The sequence below is a fragment of the Eptatretus burgeri genome, chromosome 8 (genome assembly GCF_056783735.1).
Source record: "Eptatretus burgeri isolate ZD-2024b chromosome 8, Ebu_testis_v1, whole genome shotgun sequence".
Taxonomy (NCBI): Eukaryota; Metazoa; Chordata; class Myxini; order Myxiniformes; family Myxinidae; genus Eptatretus; species Eptatretus burgeri.
Window position 1 is genome coordinate 20,790,034 of NC_140968.1, and position 19,328 is coordinate 20,809,361.

A 19,328-nucleotide genomic window follows, 5' to 3' on the forward strand; every position below is an offset into this window, starting at 1 on the left:
GAGAGGTGTGGAGGAAGGGGAGAGGGAGAGAGGTGTGGAGGAAGGGGAGAGGGAGAGAGGTGTGGAGGAAGGGGAGAGGGAGAGAGGTGTGGGGGAAGGGGAGAGGGAGAGAGGTGTGGGGGAAGGGGAGAGGGAGAGAGGTGTGGGGGAAGGGGAGAGGGAGAGAGGTGTGGGGGAAGGGGAGAGGGAGAGAGGTGTGGGGGAAGGGGAGAGGGAGAGAGGTGTGGGGGAAGGGGAGAGGGAGAGAGGTGTGGGGGAAGGGGAGAGGGAGAGAGGTGTGGGGGAAGGGGAGAGGGAGAGAGGTGTGGGGGAAGGGAGAGGGAGAGAGGTGTGGGGGAAGGGGAGAGGGAGAGAGGTGTGGGGGAAGGGGAGAGGGAGAGAGGTGTGGGGGAAGGGGAGAGGGAGAGAGGTGTGGGGGAAGGGGAGAGGGAGAGAGGTGTGGGGGAAGGGAGAGGGAGAGAGGTGTGGGGGAAGGGGAGAGGGAGAGAGGTGTGGGGGAAGGGGAGAGGGAGAGAGGTGTGGGGGAAGGGGAGAGGGAGAGAGGTGTGGGGGAAGGGGAGAGGGAGAGAGGTGTGGGGGAAGGGAGAGGGAGAGAGGTGTGGGGGAAGGGGAGAGGGAGAGAGGTGGGTGGGGAAGGGAGGAAGAGAGGGGGGAGGGAGGGAGGGGAGATTGATTGATGGGTCGCCACTCCGACACAGTTATACCAGCATGCTGGCTCTCATTTTACTGACCTCTGAAGGATGACAGGCCGAGTTAATCCCACCTGGTATTAATTCAACAGCTGAGCGGGATTTGAACTCAGGCCCCGAGGATCCAAAGCCCACCACCCTAACCATTAAGCCAACACCAGTCATGGTGGGGGTGGGGGAGAGGGGGGGGAGAAGAGTTTAAAAGAAAAGAAAAGAGGAAATGGGTGAAGGTGGCATTAGCAAAGATAATGATATGTGATTCTTCATGACTGAACACACAAAAAAATACTCAACAGCTGGCCACGATGACAACTGAGTTTGTGAAGTAATCTGCTGGCACATCTGCAAAAACTTTGATATCCCAGTCCCAGAGAATTTGTGGGAACATGTAACAAAAGCAATCACTGAAAACATGGAAGTACCGCTCACATACGACTGAATGATCCCATCAAGCATGAACATTGAAAACGAAGCATTGTGACCAGATATCATACTTGGGTACAAAAAAGAAAGAAGAAGGCATTGCTAATTGAGGTGTTTATCAGTGATTTTGGATGAAACAATGAAGCAATCAAGAAAATGATCGAATACCAAGACCTCAAGAATGAAGTGAAAAGATCCTGGAAGCTGAAGAATGCCAAAGTTGTACCAGTGATGGTTGTAGCTACAGGAATGATGACAAACAACCTCACAGATATATCAAGAACCAACCCAGGGAATATCACTACAAACAAACTACAGTTGGAAGCTGTCCGGGGCTCAGCGACGATCCTGAAGAGAGCCCTCGGCGCACAACTTTGAGAACAGAAAACTTCACTGCTTGCTCCATAAATCGTGACCTCTTACCGAAATGAAAGTGGATAGTTTGAGCTTGCCCTGGGAGGAGTCCATTCCATATTCTGAAACCTGCATGTGTAGATACCACTCAACGACCGACACACATACATACACACACACACACACACACACACACACACACACACACACACACACACACACACACACACACACACACACACACACACACACACACACACACACTTTAAGACCTGGGGTGGGAGCATTTAAAACCCATGCTATCTTCTTGGCAAAGGTCTGCCTGCCTGCATACATGCAGCATACATGAATGACATGCAGCGACCTTTGCACCCCACCGGATGGCTCACTTCGAATCTGATTCAGACATGTTAGTCCCTTCAACAGAGAAAGTGAAGGTTGTGGAGCAGGAGGTGGGGTGGGAGAGGAATAGGATGGAAGAGGAAAGGGGGGGAGAGAGGGGAGGGTCAGAGAGAGAGAGAGAGAGAGAGAGAGAGAGAGAGAGAGAGAGAGAGAGAGAGAGAGAGAGAGAGAGAGAGAGAGAGAGAGAGAGAGAGAGAGAGAGAGAGAGAGAGAGAGAGAGAGAGAGAGAGAGGGAGAAGTTGCGGTCAGGAAAAGGGAGAGGGGTGGGAGAGAGAGAGGGTAGGTTTGAGAGGGGTGAGAGTGGCGGAGAGGGGTGAGGGAGAGAGGGGTGAGGGATTCCAGCAGATGTGACGCTCCGTTTATCATCCATCTGAGAGACGGCACACACATTGATGAATCACCCTGCCTGTGAAACACTGGTATGACAGTTTATAGCTGGGTCGGGATTCAAATCCAAGTGACAGAACAAGCATGCGTACCTCTCGGCTTTCCTGTCATGATATGGCATTTCATAACTGAAAACATTTTTCACTCAAAACATCATTGTGATCAAAAAAATTAATTTGCCTTCCTACCTCAAGTATAGAATCGTGGTATCGCCATTGAAACTTTAACATGCTCCTCGCGGCTTCACCAAGCAAAACGATTGAAGAAACTGAAAACGAAATGGTCATTTTTATTCATATTGTGACGTCCACGGGACTTGAACAGTCCCGCCAACGTAGAATGAGCCGAAACGATGGAGGCGGTTTATTTATTTATAACCCAAACATGGCGGTTCTAATCGCTCTACCGCAAACGGGACGAGGAAGGTGGCACGAGTCGCTTTTCACTGAGTTGATGATGTTTATTTGTTTTTATTATTAACCAGAAATAACAAGACTCGGCACGAAGAGGGATCCGGGGCGATTCGACGGGATGGTGTGGGATCGGGCGTGGGGAAAACACAGACAATTCCAATGAATATACAATTCTCAAACCCTCTAAGGCACCAAGTACACACACACACACACACACACACACACACACACACACACACACACACACACACACACACACACACACACACACACACACACAACGTAGCTACTTCTGGTGGTCAGGCTGGACCGTGGTGTGGACGCAACTGTCCCTGGATCAGCGTCGGACGAGCTGGCCTTGCTCTCGTCAGGGGGGGGCAGGAGAAACCGTGGTGCTGTCGACCTCCTGGTCTTGGCCCAAGTCCGCTCACAGCCGCCAGGGAACCAGTTCTGGCGCCAAATTGCGAGCAGGAGAGGGAGGCAGGTCCGCCCGCCGTTCGACCCCGTACTCCAAGTCAGCAGAACCCCAGAGCCAACCAAGGTGAGGCACGAGGCTCAGCAAGGCTCCAAGACACGATGAAGAACACGATCGAATCAGCACAACAACAAGTACGCTTCCCGCGCAACAGCCTCCACACCAAAAAAACACGATCTTTTTGTCCCGATCTTCTTCCTCTTGCTTTTCGACCCCGAACAGAACCTTTTTATCCTCCTGTCCTCATCACTTCCAATCGAGCCTTTTTATTGGCCCACCGCCGTCGCCTTCCGCCAATCGTGATCACGGGGCGGAGCCATCCGCAGCCCTGTCCTGTGACGTCACGGCCAGCCTCCAGGGACTACTAAAAGGGGTTTACGCAGACACACTTACCCTATCCCGTGTCCCTATCTAATTACGTGACAATTATCATTTCCCCCTTGAAGAAATGAACATTTACCAGACAACTTATCACCACTGAATTGCTACTTATTACATCGAGATCCTGGTAAACTCGAACAGCATGGCATACCTAATTAAACATCCTAATTACCCTTTGAATGCATACCCCCCCCTCAAACGTAACACTGCCCCCTCCTCTGGTACCGCAGCTCCTGCAAGGTATATCGCAGGCGCCACCGTACCAGCCTTAACACTTACTGACTCACACCTAATTAACCTAACAAAATAAAGTAGGAGGGGCAATGGGCAGCGAGTCGCAGCTAACTTACCTATCCTGCTTAATGTACTACCCCCTTATGGCCTTATCCTCGCCTAAACAATCATTCGTTTTTTGTTTTTTTTATTTTTATTTTATCACATGATAGCACTGAGCGAAGTTGCACTCCATCTTCTGGATCATCGCTCTTGCCCAACACTCTTCCAGTGATCTGGGGAGGGGAAACAAAAGGTTCCACAAAAACACAACACTTATACTTTACATTCCTACTCTAAGCCTTTACGACACTATTCACAGGATATTTACACTTGACCGCCTCCCCCAGTGGATGCTAATAGACCCAGCGTTACCTGGGGAGCCAATTTTCAAATTTGCTTGCCCCAAAATTATGCGGACATCATGCCCTTGCTGCACATGTCAAGTTGTGCGGGATCGAGTGGGACCCATACATCTTCACAACACTCACACCATGGTCATCATCACATTTCTAGGTCATGGTCCTCATTTTAATCATGCAGGCTGAATCCCGTCGTGGCCGTGGGGTGGGTTACCACAAGATGATGGGGGCATCTCAGGTGCAACCATGCCCACAGGTAAGCTTTAGTCCAACCCGGACGTTTCTCCGCCCCGCTCCCTTTGATTCCCTCCCCCCTGGTAGCCATCAGCTCTAATCCCGTACAACACTCTGGAAGGGGTCTCACTGGCTCCTCTGGCCTTCCTAGGTCGCCAAGGTCCTACCCGCCTTGGTCGCCCAACCAGACCCTCTCCCGGTTGCCTCCAGACACTGTCACCATTAGCCACCAGGTGGTGAATCTCCTTGAAGGGGGTCGCAATTCACGCTCACCGTGAGCTTCAGCAATCCCTGTGGACAAGCACATCATCCCCACCCACAAAACCCACATGACTCCCCCACCCCATCGGCCTTACATGTGACACCTGCATTTCTAACACGTCACCGACCATGACCTTCCTTGTTACCACACCATGCCCAATAAAAATCAATGTGTGCACCATACATTTCACTTCTTAACTTGAAGCAACTCCTCACCCGATCCACGCACCAGCCATTGGACAGCCACTCGTGCCCCCTTTGTTACCAATTACCCATTGTCCCTATTGTCACTCTAAAACCCAGCAGAACTTACAAACCCATGCCAATTTTCCCACAATTCATTTTTTTCCACCAAAGGAGGGCACTTCGCCACAATCTCAGCAGCCGAGCATGGCCGTATATGCTCAGCCCAATCTAGTCTTCCCGACCCCCGACAGTGATTTCCGGACCCGACCCATGAAAGGGCATCTCGGATAGACCTGGCGGTTCAGCAGGAGGATTCATCCTCTCCGGGCTTGAAAGTCTAATGGAGGGTCTCTCCATCGCCGGGTACCGACAATATCGTTGCATGTGTCCTCTTCGCCCGCACCGGAAACAACTCCCCATAAAAGGCCCCCGTGAGTATCGGTGAAATGTCTTTTCTGATTCCGGACCCCCTCGGCCATAATTGAATTGCTCTATTGGCTGGGCTGGACCCCGCCGCTTTGGCGCACTAACTACTGGATTACCCTTTATCAAACTTGACAGTTTCTGGCAAATTTCTTGAAACATTTGGGTAATGCCAATTTCTCCCAGCCCCTCTCCTTGATCTTGAATCTCCGCCTGTCGGCCCGTCACCGATGGCCTCTCTGGCACCCGACCCGGCCGCCTCCACGAGGCCAGCCTGGCTGCGCACTCAGCCGCTCGGTGAACGGTGGGTGGATCCTGTAACTCAACGAGTGCTCGGACCTCAGGGTCAGGAAGAGCAGCTAAAAATTTCTCTAGTGCCAGTCTGTCCCATGCCTCCACTGTAAGGTCCCGATACGCAATCCTGACTGATTGGTAAATGTCCTGTGCCAGCTCCTGCACTGTCTCACCCGGCTTTAATCTGCGGTGCTGGAGCTGGGCCCGCACCAGATCACAGTTTGCCGCGAACCCAAACCGACGGCTCAACGCCTCGCAAATGTGGGAGCTGGTCAACATCCCCTCTGCGATCACGTTTAACACATCTGCGGCTGGTCCCCGCAACGTTGCCACCAAATTCCCTGTACGTTCCCGCTCATTCCACCCGTTTAGTCGGGAAATGCACTCAAATTGCGTCAGAAAAGCTTCAACGCTCCCTGACCCGTCGAAATTTACCAGGGGGATCACTTTTACGATGGCCCGCTTCTCAGTTTCTCCCTTGTCCGAATCCAGCCCAGGGATCAAACACCCTTGTGGCTGCGTATCCAATTTCGGAACCCACTGTGGCCAAAGATGTTTTGTGGTGAGGGTCTCATGGGTCAATTTTGCCTCCTGTTCCAAACGTTGAATGGACCGATTCACCTCTTCACCTCTTCCCGCAGGATCTTCTGGGCCCGCACAACCTCCTCCAAGGCTCCGTCGTGAGTTTGTAGCTGCTCCTCAACCAACCCGGACACTCTACTTACAAAAGACGCCTCTACCAGGCCTTTATCCAAGACTTCATCTTGGCTCATAATTTTATCTTGTTCGTCCAAACGAGCCTCCAATCCTTTTACCTCCTCCGCCAAATTCATCCCTTGCTTCCTCAGCTCTCCCCACTCTTCTATTTGCAGCTGCATACGAGCATCCACACAGGCACGATGACGTTCCAGGCTTTCATCCACTTTATCAACCCGAATGTTCGTTGCATCAATTTTATCTACCAATTTTTTTCGTATATTTTCCCCCTCCAATGTAATTTCTACCTTTGTTTCCTCCAATCCATCCTCGAATTTGCTTTGTATTTCTCCCAATTTAACATCCACACACTCCTGCATCTCAGTTTTCATTTTCTCCATCTTTTCCCCCAATTCATCCCTCATTAAATCAATCCGTGCACCCAACTGTACCCCCATTACCCCCAATTGATCTGTCATTTCTGCCCCCTGTGCCGTCATTTTTGCCATTTGTGCCGTCATTTCTGCCCTCTGTGTCACGAATTGATTTTCCATTTGTGCCGTCATTTCTGCCCTCTGTGCCGTCATTTCTGCCCTCTGTGTCACGAATTGATTTGCCATTTGTACCGTCATGTCCCCTATTAAACGTTCCAACATTGTCTGGATCGACATCGCGCCAGTTTCCGGCGCTGCCGGCTCCGTTACGGGCGATGAAGCACGGTCCACGCTCGGAATGGGGGAGGTTCCAACCCTACCCCCGTCTCTCCCTTCTTCCCCCGACTCGCTGCCAGACACGTGGCCTTCCTCCTCAAACATCTGCACATCCGCCATGGTGCAGAAGTCCCGTTTGCCGCCAATTAATTTAAATTTGAAAAATCCCGCCAAAATTTTCCCGCGCTCGCGCGCTTTTCTGTAGTAATTTTATATTCCAATTCGTGGCGAGATTTTAATCTTGGTATATTCTCCCGATTCCAAATATAATTTAGAGGGTTTCGAACATCCAACACCCTGACACCAATGTGACGTCCACGGGACTTGAACAGTCCCGCCAACGTAGAATGAGCCGAAACGATGGAGGCGGTTTATTTATTTATAACCCAAACATGGCGGTTCTAATCGCTCTACCGCAAACGGGACGAGGAAGGTGGCACGAGTCGCTTTTCACTGAGTTGATGATGTTTATTTGTTTTTATTATTAACCAGAAATAACAAGACTCGGCAAGAAGAGGGAAACGGGGCGATTCGACGGGATGGTGTGGAATCGGGCGTGGGGAAAACACAGACAATTCCAATGAATATACAATTCTCAAACCCTCTAAGGCGCCAAGTACACACACACACACACACACACACACACACACACACACACACACACACACACACACACACACACACACACACACACACACACACACACACACACAAAACGTAGCTACTTCTGGTGGTCAGGCTGGACCGTGGTGTGGACGCAACTGTCCCTGGATCAGCGTCGGACGAGCTGGCCTTGCTCTCGTCAGGGGGGGGGGGCAGGAGAAACCGTGGTGCTGTCGACCTCCTGGTCCTGGCCCAAGTCCGCTCACAGCCGCCAGGGAACCAGTTCTGGCGCCAAAATGCGAGCAGGAGAGGGAGGCAGGTCCGCCCGCCGTTCGACCCCGTACTCCGAGTCAGCAGAACCCCAGAGCCAACCAAGGTGAGGCACGAGGCTCAGCAAGGCTCCAAGACACGATGAAGAACATGATCGAATCAGCACAACAACAAGTACGCTTCCCGCGCAACAGCCTCCACACCAAAAAAACACGATCTTTTTGTCCCGATCTTCTTCCTCTTCCTTTTCGACCCCAAACAGAACCTTTTTATCCTCCTGTCCTCGTCACTTCCAATCGAGCCGTTTTATTGGCCCACCGCCATCGCCTTCCGCCAATCGTGATCACGGGGCGGAGCCATCTGTGACGTCACGGCCAGCCTCCAGGGACTACTAAAAGGGGTTTACGCAGACACACTTACCCTATCCCGTGTCCCTATCTAATTACGTGACAATTATCATTTCCCCCTTGAAGAAATGAACATTTACTAGACAACTTATCACCACTGAATTGCAAATTACATCGAGATCCTGGTAAACTCGAACAGCATGGCATACCTAATTAAACGTCCTAATTACCCTTTGAATGCATACCCCCCCCTCAAATGTAACAATATTTATCTATGCCGAAGTGGTGGGTCGTGTCATTTAAGATCGTACAAAAAGGGGAAATGTGGAAAATAATTTTTTTCAAAGAGCCAGCCACCGCATGTTGCACTGCAGAACAACACGTGGTTAAGAACACATGCGAGTAACTCCTGAACTTTGTTCAAGTCGATGAACGTACAGTATTCAGTGACAGTGTGAATATTGTAGAGCACTACATTAAGCACTCCAACAAAACAATTGAAAAGAAACGGCTCATTTGGCACGCGATTAGCAATCAGCGAACCGTCATATTAAACATACACCTCCCGGAGACCCCTGAAACGTCAAATACAGTAGACTACTCGTAAGTCGTCACCATCGGGACAGAGATAAAAGTGATGACTTAGACATGTGACGACTTGCGCGTATGCGAACATTCATGACTGTGGGGTGAAGGATGAAGTCGCGCGTGGCCTGGACACGTACGTGTGAGAGGGCGCAGCAATCTCTAAGCCGGCTATTGTACCAAAAGGGAAACACGATCCTCGGGGCATTGGTGGGGGTTCATTGGTGAGTTGGAAAGTGATCAAGCAAAGATGGAATTCATGAATCACTTTATCAAAAGTAAAGATAATGAATAACTGTAAGACAACTCATATACCATCGGTGCTGGTATATCACCATCAACAAATGTGGAATGAATTGCTGTTGGAATTCATTTATTGGAATGAATGTAGAATGAGTTTTCATATGGAATGAAAACCCATATACCATCGACAAATTACATGACACACAGTCATCGTGATGACTACCACTCAATACCTATGTGAAAGTGAGTGTGGTGATGTACTAAACAAGCCAATATAAAACCATGATGGGACTTCAACACTAAGCTCAATCGATCATTTACTCCTTCGCCAGAGACTGCATTGCGCAGCCTGCCTACCTCTTCAGATGCCTGTGGGACGGCGCGCTGACTGAGCTGAACGCAGCGCAGTTATAAATAGCCTATCACTGGCGTTGTAAACCAATGAGCGAACATCATGATTCCATCAAATCGGGCTTCTCACGAGGTAGAAGTTCCGTGTGACGAGTTAGGCGTGGTAATTTACTTGAAGGTAAAGGAGATTTTACCATGGGAGCTGCTGTATGCAGATGATCTGGTGTTGCTTGCAGAGAGTATGGATGGACTGAAGGAGAGGATGAACAGGTGGAAGGAATGTATGGAGGCAAAAGGTTTGAAGGTGAATATCGGAAAGACGAAGGTGATGGCAAGTGGTAAAGCATGTGGTGAGGTGGAAAGGACTGGGAAGTGGCCGTGTGCTGTGTGCAGGAAGGGTGTCGGAGTGAACTCCATTCAGTGTACAATGTGTGCTGAATGGGTTCATCGAAAATGTAGTGGTGTGAGAGGGTCATTAACCAGTGTGGCAGCTACATTCAAGTGTAAGGTGTGCATAGAGGGAGCTGCAGATGAAGGAATTGTTGAGTTGGATCTTGGAGATGGTGTGAAGCTGGAAGGTGTGAAAACATTTTGCTATCTCGGAGACATGCTAAATGGAGAAGGTGGATCAGACTCTTCGACGGTTGTTGGAGTGAGATGTACATGGAAGAAGTTTTGGGAACTGACTGGTGTGCTGACGAAGAGGGGGGTGTCATTGAAGTTGAAGGGAAAGGTGTATGCTACATGTGTGAGGAGTACGATGATTTATGGGAGTGAGACATGGGTACTGAACATGGAGCAGCAACAAAGGCTGGAAAGGGTGGAAATGCGAATGGTTCGGTGGATGTGTGGAGTATAGTTGAGAGAGAGAAAGACAAATGATGACCTGCGGAAGATGATGGGAATAGAGTCTGTGATGGAGGTTGTGAAGAGAAACGGGTTGAGATGGTTGGGTCATGTGTTGAGGAAGGATGAAAGTGACTGGGTGAGAGGAGTGTTGGAAATGAGTGTAGTAGGAAGTAGAGGACGGGGAAGACCGAGAAAAACCTGGCTAAAGGTGGTGGAAGAAGAAATGTGGGCAAGGGGATTAAGAAGGGGAGATGCAGAAAATATGGTGAAGTGGAGAAGATTGTCATGGGGCCCGCAAGGCTAAATTTTCCTTTAGCGGGGAAAATGGCCTTTAAATGCTTGTGTGTGTTAATTCATAATGATCACCACAGAATGTTGTTATAATTGTTCAATTTGCATTATCAATTGGGAATTACCTCCAAGATCTGATCAACTGCAACGCCTGGTTATGGGTTTGCAAATATTTTCAATACGATATTTTGGACAGGGCAATTTACAAAACAGCTGATTCAAACATAATACCAATTGCGTCATCCCAAAAACGTGGCAAAGATGCAAATACCTTGTCGCCAAAAAAAAAAGGTGAAAGTATAAATATGGAAGACAAAATTGGGATGGAAAGTCGAGACAAAGGGAGAGATAGAGAAATATGAAACTCTCAGAAAAAGTACAAAACAAATTATGTGTCAATTGGGTGTAATCTATATATTACTAAAACTCTCATCTTGTATGTATGTATGTTCCCGAAATACAGCCAAAACGATACACAATAGCGCAAAATATTTAGGGCCACCTTACTTACCATTCTCCTGTGGTGTGCAGTATCAAGTTTCGTTCAAATCGGGCAATGAAATTTTTTTTTAAAAATCAATTCCTAATTCAGTCAAGTACTCTTCGGGAGAATTTGAACAATGCAAACAACCTCAGCGGTATAGTTCGCTGGAGCTGTATTTTTTTTTTCATCAACCGCTGTCACAACGGGAACCCAACAGGTTCACGGGGCATCTAGTATATAATGGAATACAATAAACAAGTCTGGAATCTGCCCAAAATGTTATTGATTGCATCCTTTTACACATATTCAAGTTTTGATGGATATCATCAAATGATATGTGGAAGCAGTACATCATGGTACCAGAAAAATGTCAGCCATTTTGTTGAATTATTTATTTAAATAAATTTGAAAATGGTGCAGCTATTTGCAATTTTTTTTTTTGAAAAGGTCACATTATTTGAATTGTTTGTACATTTGAATTGAGTAGAGTAAAAGTTATGAATAACGTTTTGCCTTTTTATAACCATTTAAACTTACATTGTTGAACACTTTGGTCTGTTTATGGGGGTGTGCTGACAGTAATTTCAGAGTGGTGTATTGGGATTGTAATAATCTGCTTGTTTTAATTAATTATATAAACTAGCAGATATCTGTCTACGATGAGTATGGGGGACAGGATGGATCGCAATACTCGGTTACGGTAGTTTCTTTGGATGTTTTGTGCCGCATTCAACAGCTCAGTTCATATTGGCGGCGTGTCTGGGTTCCCATGGTAGCATTTGAGACCGGTCGCTTTCGATTGTTGGCCTTGACACATAGTGCTGGATGAGTAACACGAACGATTTGACATATTCATCGTTTCTATATTACCTCCATCAACAGATTAACAACATGGCAGGATAAAAGTCTTAAATGCTGAGTTGAACAAATGTCCTGAACTCATGGACTTACTTAAGTAAAGCACGTCGTCTGGGATCCGGCCGTCAGTTTGCCGCCGAATGCTGCTGATTGTGACGTCATCGATTCCCTTTTTGAAAATTCTATCTATATTCGATTTTTTGAATCCGCTATCACGTGCATAAATACATGGAACACATAATGTGAAGATTTCGGAAGTATGAACAGAATATGTTTGGAGAAAAGTGTGTTAGATGTTCCAGGCTTACGCCCATTATATTATGAGATGTATATTATGATTGCATCAGCTTTCGTAATAGAGCACAAATGCCAGGGTAGAGATGAAGGGGTTAAAGTCGTATCTTTCTCCATTTGATGGTGTGGATTTGATTACCGCATGGCTCCTCGCTCTCGCCAACCTGCACTCTGCCAACATGACGAACACGCCAAAAAACAAGTCAACATGTGAGAGGCCTTTCACTTTGCAATGAACTGAAATAGGATGGTGTACACTGTAAAGTTCTATAGTTTGTAACTCCATGGATCTTTTTTTTTTAATACCTCTGCTGCCAAGTCGCCAGAGGCATTATGTTTTCGGGTTGTCCGTCCGTCCGTGCGTCCGTAAGCAATAACTTAAGAATGGCTGAAGGGATCTAAGTCGAACTAGGTACAAGTTAGTATTATGATGCAATGTTGAACTGGCTATATTATGGGGTCAAGAGGTCAAAGGTCATGTCAGATAAAAATGTGATACTTGAGAAGAGCTGAAGGGATTTAAATCAAACTTGGTACAAGCATGTATAAGGAAGTAACCGAAATTGGATGGTGTACAGTTTTCTAGTTGTCGTAATGTAGGCAGAGGCATATCATTTGATGTTGCGATGTTCAAGAGTGCCGTTATAGTTTTTAACAAACTAATCCTTTGTTGAATAACTTTGTCCCACAGCAAGGCCTGCAGCGAGTAACTGAGTTGGTGAAAGCTCGTGTCCATCCCAGTACCACGTCAAAGTCCCAGCTTTCAGCAGAAACTGTTGAGATTGCAAAGGAGGTGAAAGAGTTACATATGTATACTCAGACTGATATGTACCAGTTCACGGCTGTGGTTAGAAAACGACTCTGTTCATTCTCGGCTGTATGGCATGACAAACATGCAGTAATGTTTGGTCTCGGTCGTATGTTTTTATAACAACCTCTTCATGACAAAATATGCGCGTGATCCACCTGGAGTAGTCTATGGCCTTTTCAGATGATTTTTCTGTTTTTTGTGTCCAGAGTTGTGGCTCGTGGAAGAGCTAGAGAACACAGAATGGATCAGGATACAATAGAGCAAAAGGAACATCAGAGAGAGAGAGAGAGAAGGGAGAAATGCCAACAGCAGGGCTGTCAGAGAAAGTAGACGAAGACAGACAAACAAGGGACACAGGTAATGATGAGGGGTAGGGGACAATGCAAAGGATGGACAAGATGGATACAGAAGTACAATTTGGGAGGGGGGGGGTATGGCCGTTGACAAGATAGTTTATCAAGTGTAAAAAATATGGTTTTCCACAGGTGGGGGGAAAAAAAGGGAACAGATGAGTGGAGGTGAGCATTAAATCTGGATTTTAGGAGTTTTACTAGAAGGGTGGTGTTGGTGGACCACGTGCATCCTGCAGATACCTGGGCAGAGGAGGGGAGGGACAAACCACGGAGAGAGCAGAGGGTGCAAGATTAGAAAGGAGGTGGAGGAAGACAGAGAGATCACCGACCTGTCGGCGATGGCGAAGTGATAGGCCCATAGACTCGGCTTCATTGTGGGAGAGTCCAATGATCTTGAAGGCCTTGGTTTCCACGGTGCCAAGCTGAGCAAGGTGTGAGGCAGGGTAGCCAGCTGAGAGGAGAGAGCAGTACTCTATCAAGCTGCAGATGAAAGCCTTGTAGGTGGATAGGATTTCACATGTGCCAAGGAAGGACTTTGCACAATGGAGGATGCCCAGTCGCCATCTGGCTTTGGAGGCCAACTGTGAAATGCGGATTGTCCAAGAGAGATGATGGCTGAGAGTGAGACCCAAGAGTTTGAGTGATTACTTATTCAAGAGGGTTGTTGAGAAAGTAGATGGGAGGGTTTGTGGTTCGGTCCTTTTGGAGAGATAGAGTGAGTGTGTGGGATTTCTCAGGGTTAAAATATGTATTCCAAGTGTTTGATAAGTTTGTGATTTTTGTCAAGGTCTGAATAGAGGGAAGAGGCTGCTGTCTGTCTGAATGATGAGAATTTCACGGCAGAAGGTCGAGTCAGTCAGTCAGGTCAGGCCAGATTAGATCTGTGACTTGCGACAGGTATCATGTAAACCTGTACTAACCTCTTCCATGGTCGGGTTGTCGGCGACTAAACCGTCTCCTCCACCAGGTTTTTGGTGAGGAGGGTGTTTGGATATGGACACCCAGCAGGATTAAAAACAAAACCTGTCAAAGGGCGGAGGAGCTCCTTGTGAGCCAACGGCCATCCATATCTAGTGACCAACTGTTTCTGCGGACGTCCTCCTGCAGTTGGGTTACTTCGTATTCGGAGGTTGGTGGCAGGATTTGCACTCTGGTCACCGTAAAACCCTTCATTCCGCAAAACGCAAAAACGCAAATAAATCTGAAAACCCACTCTGTGCAGCTTCCCTACACAGGGCAGCTCACTGGATGACGAGATTGAAGCAAAGCCTTCGGGACCCCCAATCTTTGATGATAGGAGGGAAACCATGGGGTAACATTCGCGGGTCAGATTGCGGGAGAGTGTGTCAGGGTGGTGCTGAGATGTCGTCCACCAGACAGCGGTCTCCTTGGGTTAACCTGAGGCAGTCCCTTCGGGTGGATGCCTGGAATGTCCTATCCCTAAGAGAGGATGATCACCTGTCTCTGTTATCATCTGAGCTCAAGCGTTTGGACTTCGGTATTGCAGCACTCTCTGAGGTTCGGAGACCAGATTGCGGCGAGATAATGGTGGGTGGTTACACCTACTATTGGTCTGGTGGCTCTGATGGTTACCATTCTCAAGAGTTGCTGGAGCTGTGTCCAATAAGCTGACTCCAATGATAATTGAGGTAACATTGGTCAACGAGCATATTATGAGACTAAGGATTTGTCACTCCTTAGGTGTCATTTCCCTGGTCTCTCTTTATGCTCCGACTGAGGTGAGTGATCTCACTGTGAAGGATGCATGCTACGCCACGCTCGAGTCTGTGGTTGATCAGTGCCCTAGACGAGATACACTTCTAGTTTTGGGGGATTTCAATGCATCGACTGGAACTGATCGGGATGGTTATGAGACGTGTGTTGGTCCCCATGGGTCAGGAACGATGAACCAGAATAGCACTGAGTTCCTTGACTTTGCAAGAAGTCATGGACTTAGGGTGGCCGGGTTCATGGTTTCAGCGCGCACAAGCTCATCGCTGGACTTGGTATTGAAAATGCTGGCGTTGTGGCAAAGGAGATTGACCATGTTCTCGTTGATGGTTGCTGGAGGATGATCCAGAACTGCAGTGTGTACCGGAGTGCTCAGTTCCTCAATACTGACCACAGGCTTGTTGTAGCAACTCTGAAGTTGCACCTTAAATCCAGGAGAATGGCACCATTCCAGCCTCGGCTGGATGTTGGCAAGCTCAAGATTGAGAGGGTAGCTGAGGAGTTTGCGAACAAGCTGAGTGGACACTTGGGGGGTCTGGGTGCTTTGGGGGGTCCTGAAGAGTTGTGGAGCGCCTTCAAGACCACCGTCCTTGATGTTGCCGGTGGATGTCTTGGAACTCACCGAAGGGCAAAGAAGAATTTTGTCTCTCAAGGGACACTGGATACCATTGACCAGAGTCGCAGGGCCAGGCTGAATGGCGGAGCTGAGCTGTTCAGGGAGCTGAGGCGTAAAACTGTACGTGCGCTAAGGGTGGACAAGGAGGGCTATGTGCGAGGAATCTGTGAGGGGGTAGAGCATCACCTGTGGTCAAGTGATTCTCGTCCTGCTTTCAGGGGAATTCGCGCTTTGCGTTCATCCAAGCCCATCCCTCGGTGTATTGCAGTGAGAGCAGAGGGTGGTAGGCTCTTCACAGAGGATTCCGAAGTGAAGGCCCGCTGGGCCGGTTATTTGAGTGGTTGTACCAGGCTGATCCATCAGCTGTCGAGGTGGATGTCAGGGGTGTTACAATCCCTGTTGCTGACCCTCCAATCAACTGCGGTCCACCTTCGCTTGTGGAAACACAGGCTGTGGTGAACCGGTTGAAATGGGGTAAAGCTCCAGGGATCTGTGGCATCCATGCTAAACTTCTCAAGGCTGGTGGAAATGCTGCACTCGTGTCGTTGCATGCAGTTCTGTGCTCTGCCTGGAAAACAGGCATCATCCCAACTGACTGGAAGAGGGGCCTTGTTGTCCCTCTTTGGAAAGGGAAGGGTGATCGCCAAGATTGCAACAACTACCGAGGTGTGACGCTGCTCTCAGTGCCAGGCAAGGTCTTCGCTCGGATAATTCTTGATAGGGTTCGCCACCTTCTGCTTGAGCACCAGCATCCAGAGCAGTCAGGCTTTACACCAAAGAGGTCAACGATTGACCGTATCCTTGCTCTTCGGGTCCTCACCGAACGCAGACGAGAGTTCGGCAGGGGCTGCTTGCAGCCTATGTTGATCTCTGTAAAGCATTCCATTCAGTGAATCAGTATGCCCTCTGGAGGATTCTAGGTCTTCATGGGGTGCCACCAAAACTGATCGGTCTGATGTCTGAACTCTACTCTGGTACTGAGAGTGCTGTGAGATGTGGTGGTACCATCTCTGACTTATTTCCAGTTGTTACTGGAGTTCATCAGGGGTGTGTACTGGCCCTCACACTTTTCAGCACTTGTATGGACTTGATTCTAGGGAGGATGTCTGATAGATCAAGCTGCGGTGCATCATTTGGGAATGTCAAGATCTCTGACCTTGATTTCGCAGATGATGCAGTCATCTTTGCGGAGACTTTAGATATCCTTTTGGGGGCCCTCAAGGTGCTGAATGAGGAGTCGGAGCCGCTGGGGTTACGGGTTTCCTGGGTCAAAACTAAGCTCCAGGCTTTCAATGACATCTTGGATGCTGCTGTCCTGTCTGTGTCTGTTTGTGGTGGGCATGTTGAGGTCGTGGAGAGATTCACTTACCTTAGCAGTGATATTCATGTCTCTGCTGGCTGTGAGTCAGAGATCAGTTGACGTCCTGGTCGGGCCTGGGGAGTCATGGATTCACTGGATAATGGGGTGTGGCACTGCCGGTACATGTGCGGGAGGACGCAAGTCCGAGTCTTCATGTCCTTGGTGCTTCCAGTCTTGCTCTATCGATGCGAGACTTGGACTGTGACCAAGCATCTGAGACGGAGACTTAATTCCTTTGGTACCGGGTCTTTTTGGAGAATCCTTGGCTATCGCTGGTTGGACTTTGTGTCCAACGAGCAGTTGCTGAGAGAGACTCAAATGAGATTTTTACCTGCATCGTCCATGAGCGTCAGCTGTGGCTGTATGGACATGTGGCTCGTTTTCCTGACGCTGATCCTGCTCACCAGATTCTTTCAGCGAGGGAGTCTCGGCTGCACGGATGTGGCTGCATGGATGTGCTGGCTCCGGCTGCATGGATGTGCTCCCCTGTGGGGTAAACGTGCCCTGCACACACTTTCCCTTTTGCATGCCCCAGTCTCCTCCTTACGTTTAATTCATCCAGGGTCCAGCGTCGATATCCAGTTTACCTTTCCTGCAAATTTCACCCCTGCAAATGGGTACCGTGCTCTCAACGCTCCACTGTTCTTAATCAGACAGCCGAGCCTAAATAGTAAGTGGAACATTGGCTAATTGCTGACCATAACAAAACGTTTTTATTTCTAAAACACAGTCACCTGTCATTCTGGGGCAATTGGGTAAGGAAGAGGTACAGAGAGAAAGAAAGAAAGAAAAGTTTGAGGCATGTTTGCGAACTTTTGCTTACTGGACGCAAGCTGGCGGGCTGGCGTTGGTCCCAACATAAGAGAGAAGGGAGGGGAATAAAGATGACAGTGGAGATTGTAACATCACGAGTAAGGAGAGGTGCAAATGGTGAATGCCTGTAGCTTCGAGGAAGCAGCTTGAAGTGCGAGCCAATAAGCCAGCCCTGAAAAGGACGAGGGCTGTTCGCTGATTTTACTTTGTGCATCGCTGACACGTACCGCTGGTTTTGTAATGTTGGCTTTATAATGTTGAGTGTTGTAAAGTGCATTTGGATGTGCTGCAGGGAGGTAGAGGTAGAGGTAGAGGTAGAGGTAGAGGTAGAGGTAGAGGTAGAGGTTGAGAAGTCACAAAGGTGGTTCGAGTCTTCTCCACAAACACGCCATACTGTATTCCTTTTCCACTGATACGAGGGGAGAGGTAATTTAGTTCCACAATATACGACAGAGATAACTACACTCATGATTATTTGTGTTGGTTTGTGCCTCCCCAGGGTCTAAAACCAGCACAATATGCTTTGTTATTTGAGGCAGATTTCAAAAGCGATGAATTTCAATGTTTCCCGAAACCCTCAAGCTTGTTCATGCAGGGCTTGATGTTCCCATCGTCTGTCTGTGCCGCAAACGAGGAAATATTGAAAGCTGCAATGGGTGAAAGTCCCGTACGACTTTGTGGAGACAGCCATGCCGAGGCCAGAGATCTGAATTAATCGAAATATCCAATGCTTTCGGAGACTACGAATTTATTCAATCTCTGCATTCAATTAATTATTATTTTGATGTCCTTCACTGTAAGTTCTTATCGTATTTGGCAATCCGTATTTTCATTGGTTCCGCACAGCGTTTCGTTTATTCCGTATGATTTGCACCAGGTTTGCAAGCCTTAGTTTACAATAAAGTATGTTTTGATGTGTTTCTCTTCAATTTTGGTTACACTGTTAGGTTTTCTCTCCCAATGTAAACATTTGTTGGAGTTTCACGTGGCTAACATCGCTGAGATTGTCATGTGTCTTGAGCCCGCTCTGCGAAATTAAAAACGCGCGAACACGTTTTCATGATGTAGAGTTTTATAAAGGTTTGACAGAGTGTTTATAAAGCAGTTTTATTAACTACTTTAACTATGTGGGTGCAAATTTACTATTTAGGTCTGCCATTTGAAAATTTGAAGCATTATACCAATTGAGCTATCCTGACCTGTGCTTGAAAATGATCGATAGTGTGAAGAGGTGATAAGTATTGTTACATCCTTATTTTCAATTCTTTGTTTGGACAAATGTTCTTTGATCATCCACACTTGTGCAGAATGAAGAGGAGGGCAAAGACAGACTTTCAGTTTTTGATATTCCAATCTTCACGGAAGAGTTCTTGGATCACAACAAAGGTAAGTTGATCGGAACTGTATCTACAACCAAACCATAGTTCTCCATGTAATTGAAAGAATGGGGTTTTATGTTTCGTTTCGGCTACGACTGGATTTCATTTCTCTGCCAAATTATTTGGA

General features: G+C 48.0%; 1 protein-coding gene across 2 annotated transcripts in view; it reads left to right on the forward strand.

Annotated features, from left to right (window-relative positions):
• The window catches only part of HMG20A (high mobility group 20A), a 96,243-nt gene that overhangs the window by 53,625 nt on the left and 23,290 nt on the right, over positions 1-19,328 (forward strand). For both annotated transcript variants that reach the window (XM_085891089.1, XM_085891088.1), the window contains 2 exons: positions 12,830-12,931; positions 19,130-19,208. In XM_085891089.1, the coding sequence (XP_085747215.1) occupies positions 12,830-12,931; positions 19,130-19,208 (181 nt within the window). The remainder of the gene's footprint in view (positions 1-12,829; positions 12,932-19,129; positions 19,209-19,328) is intronic.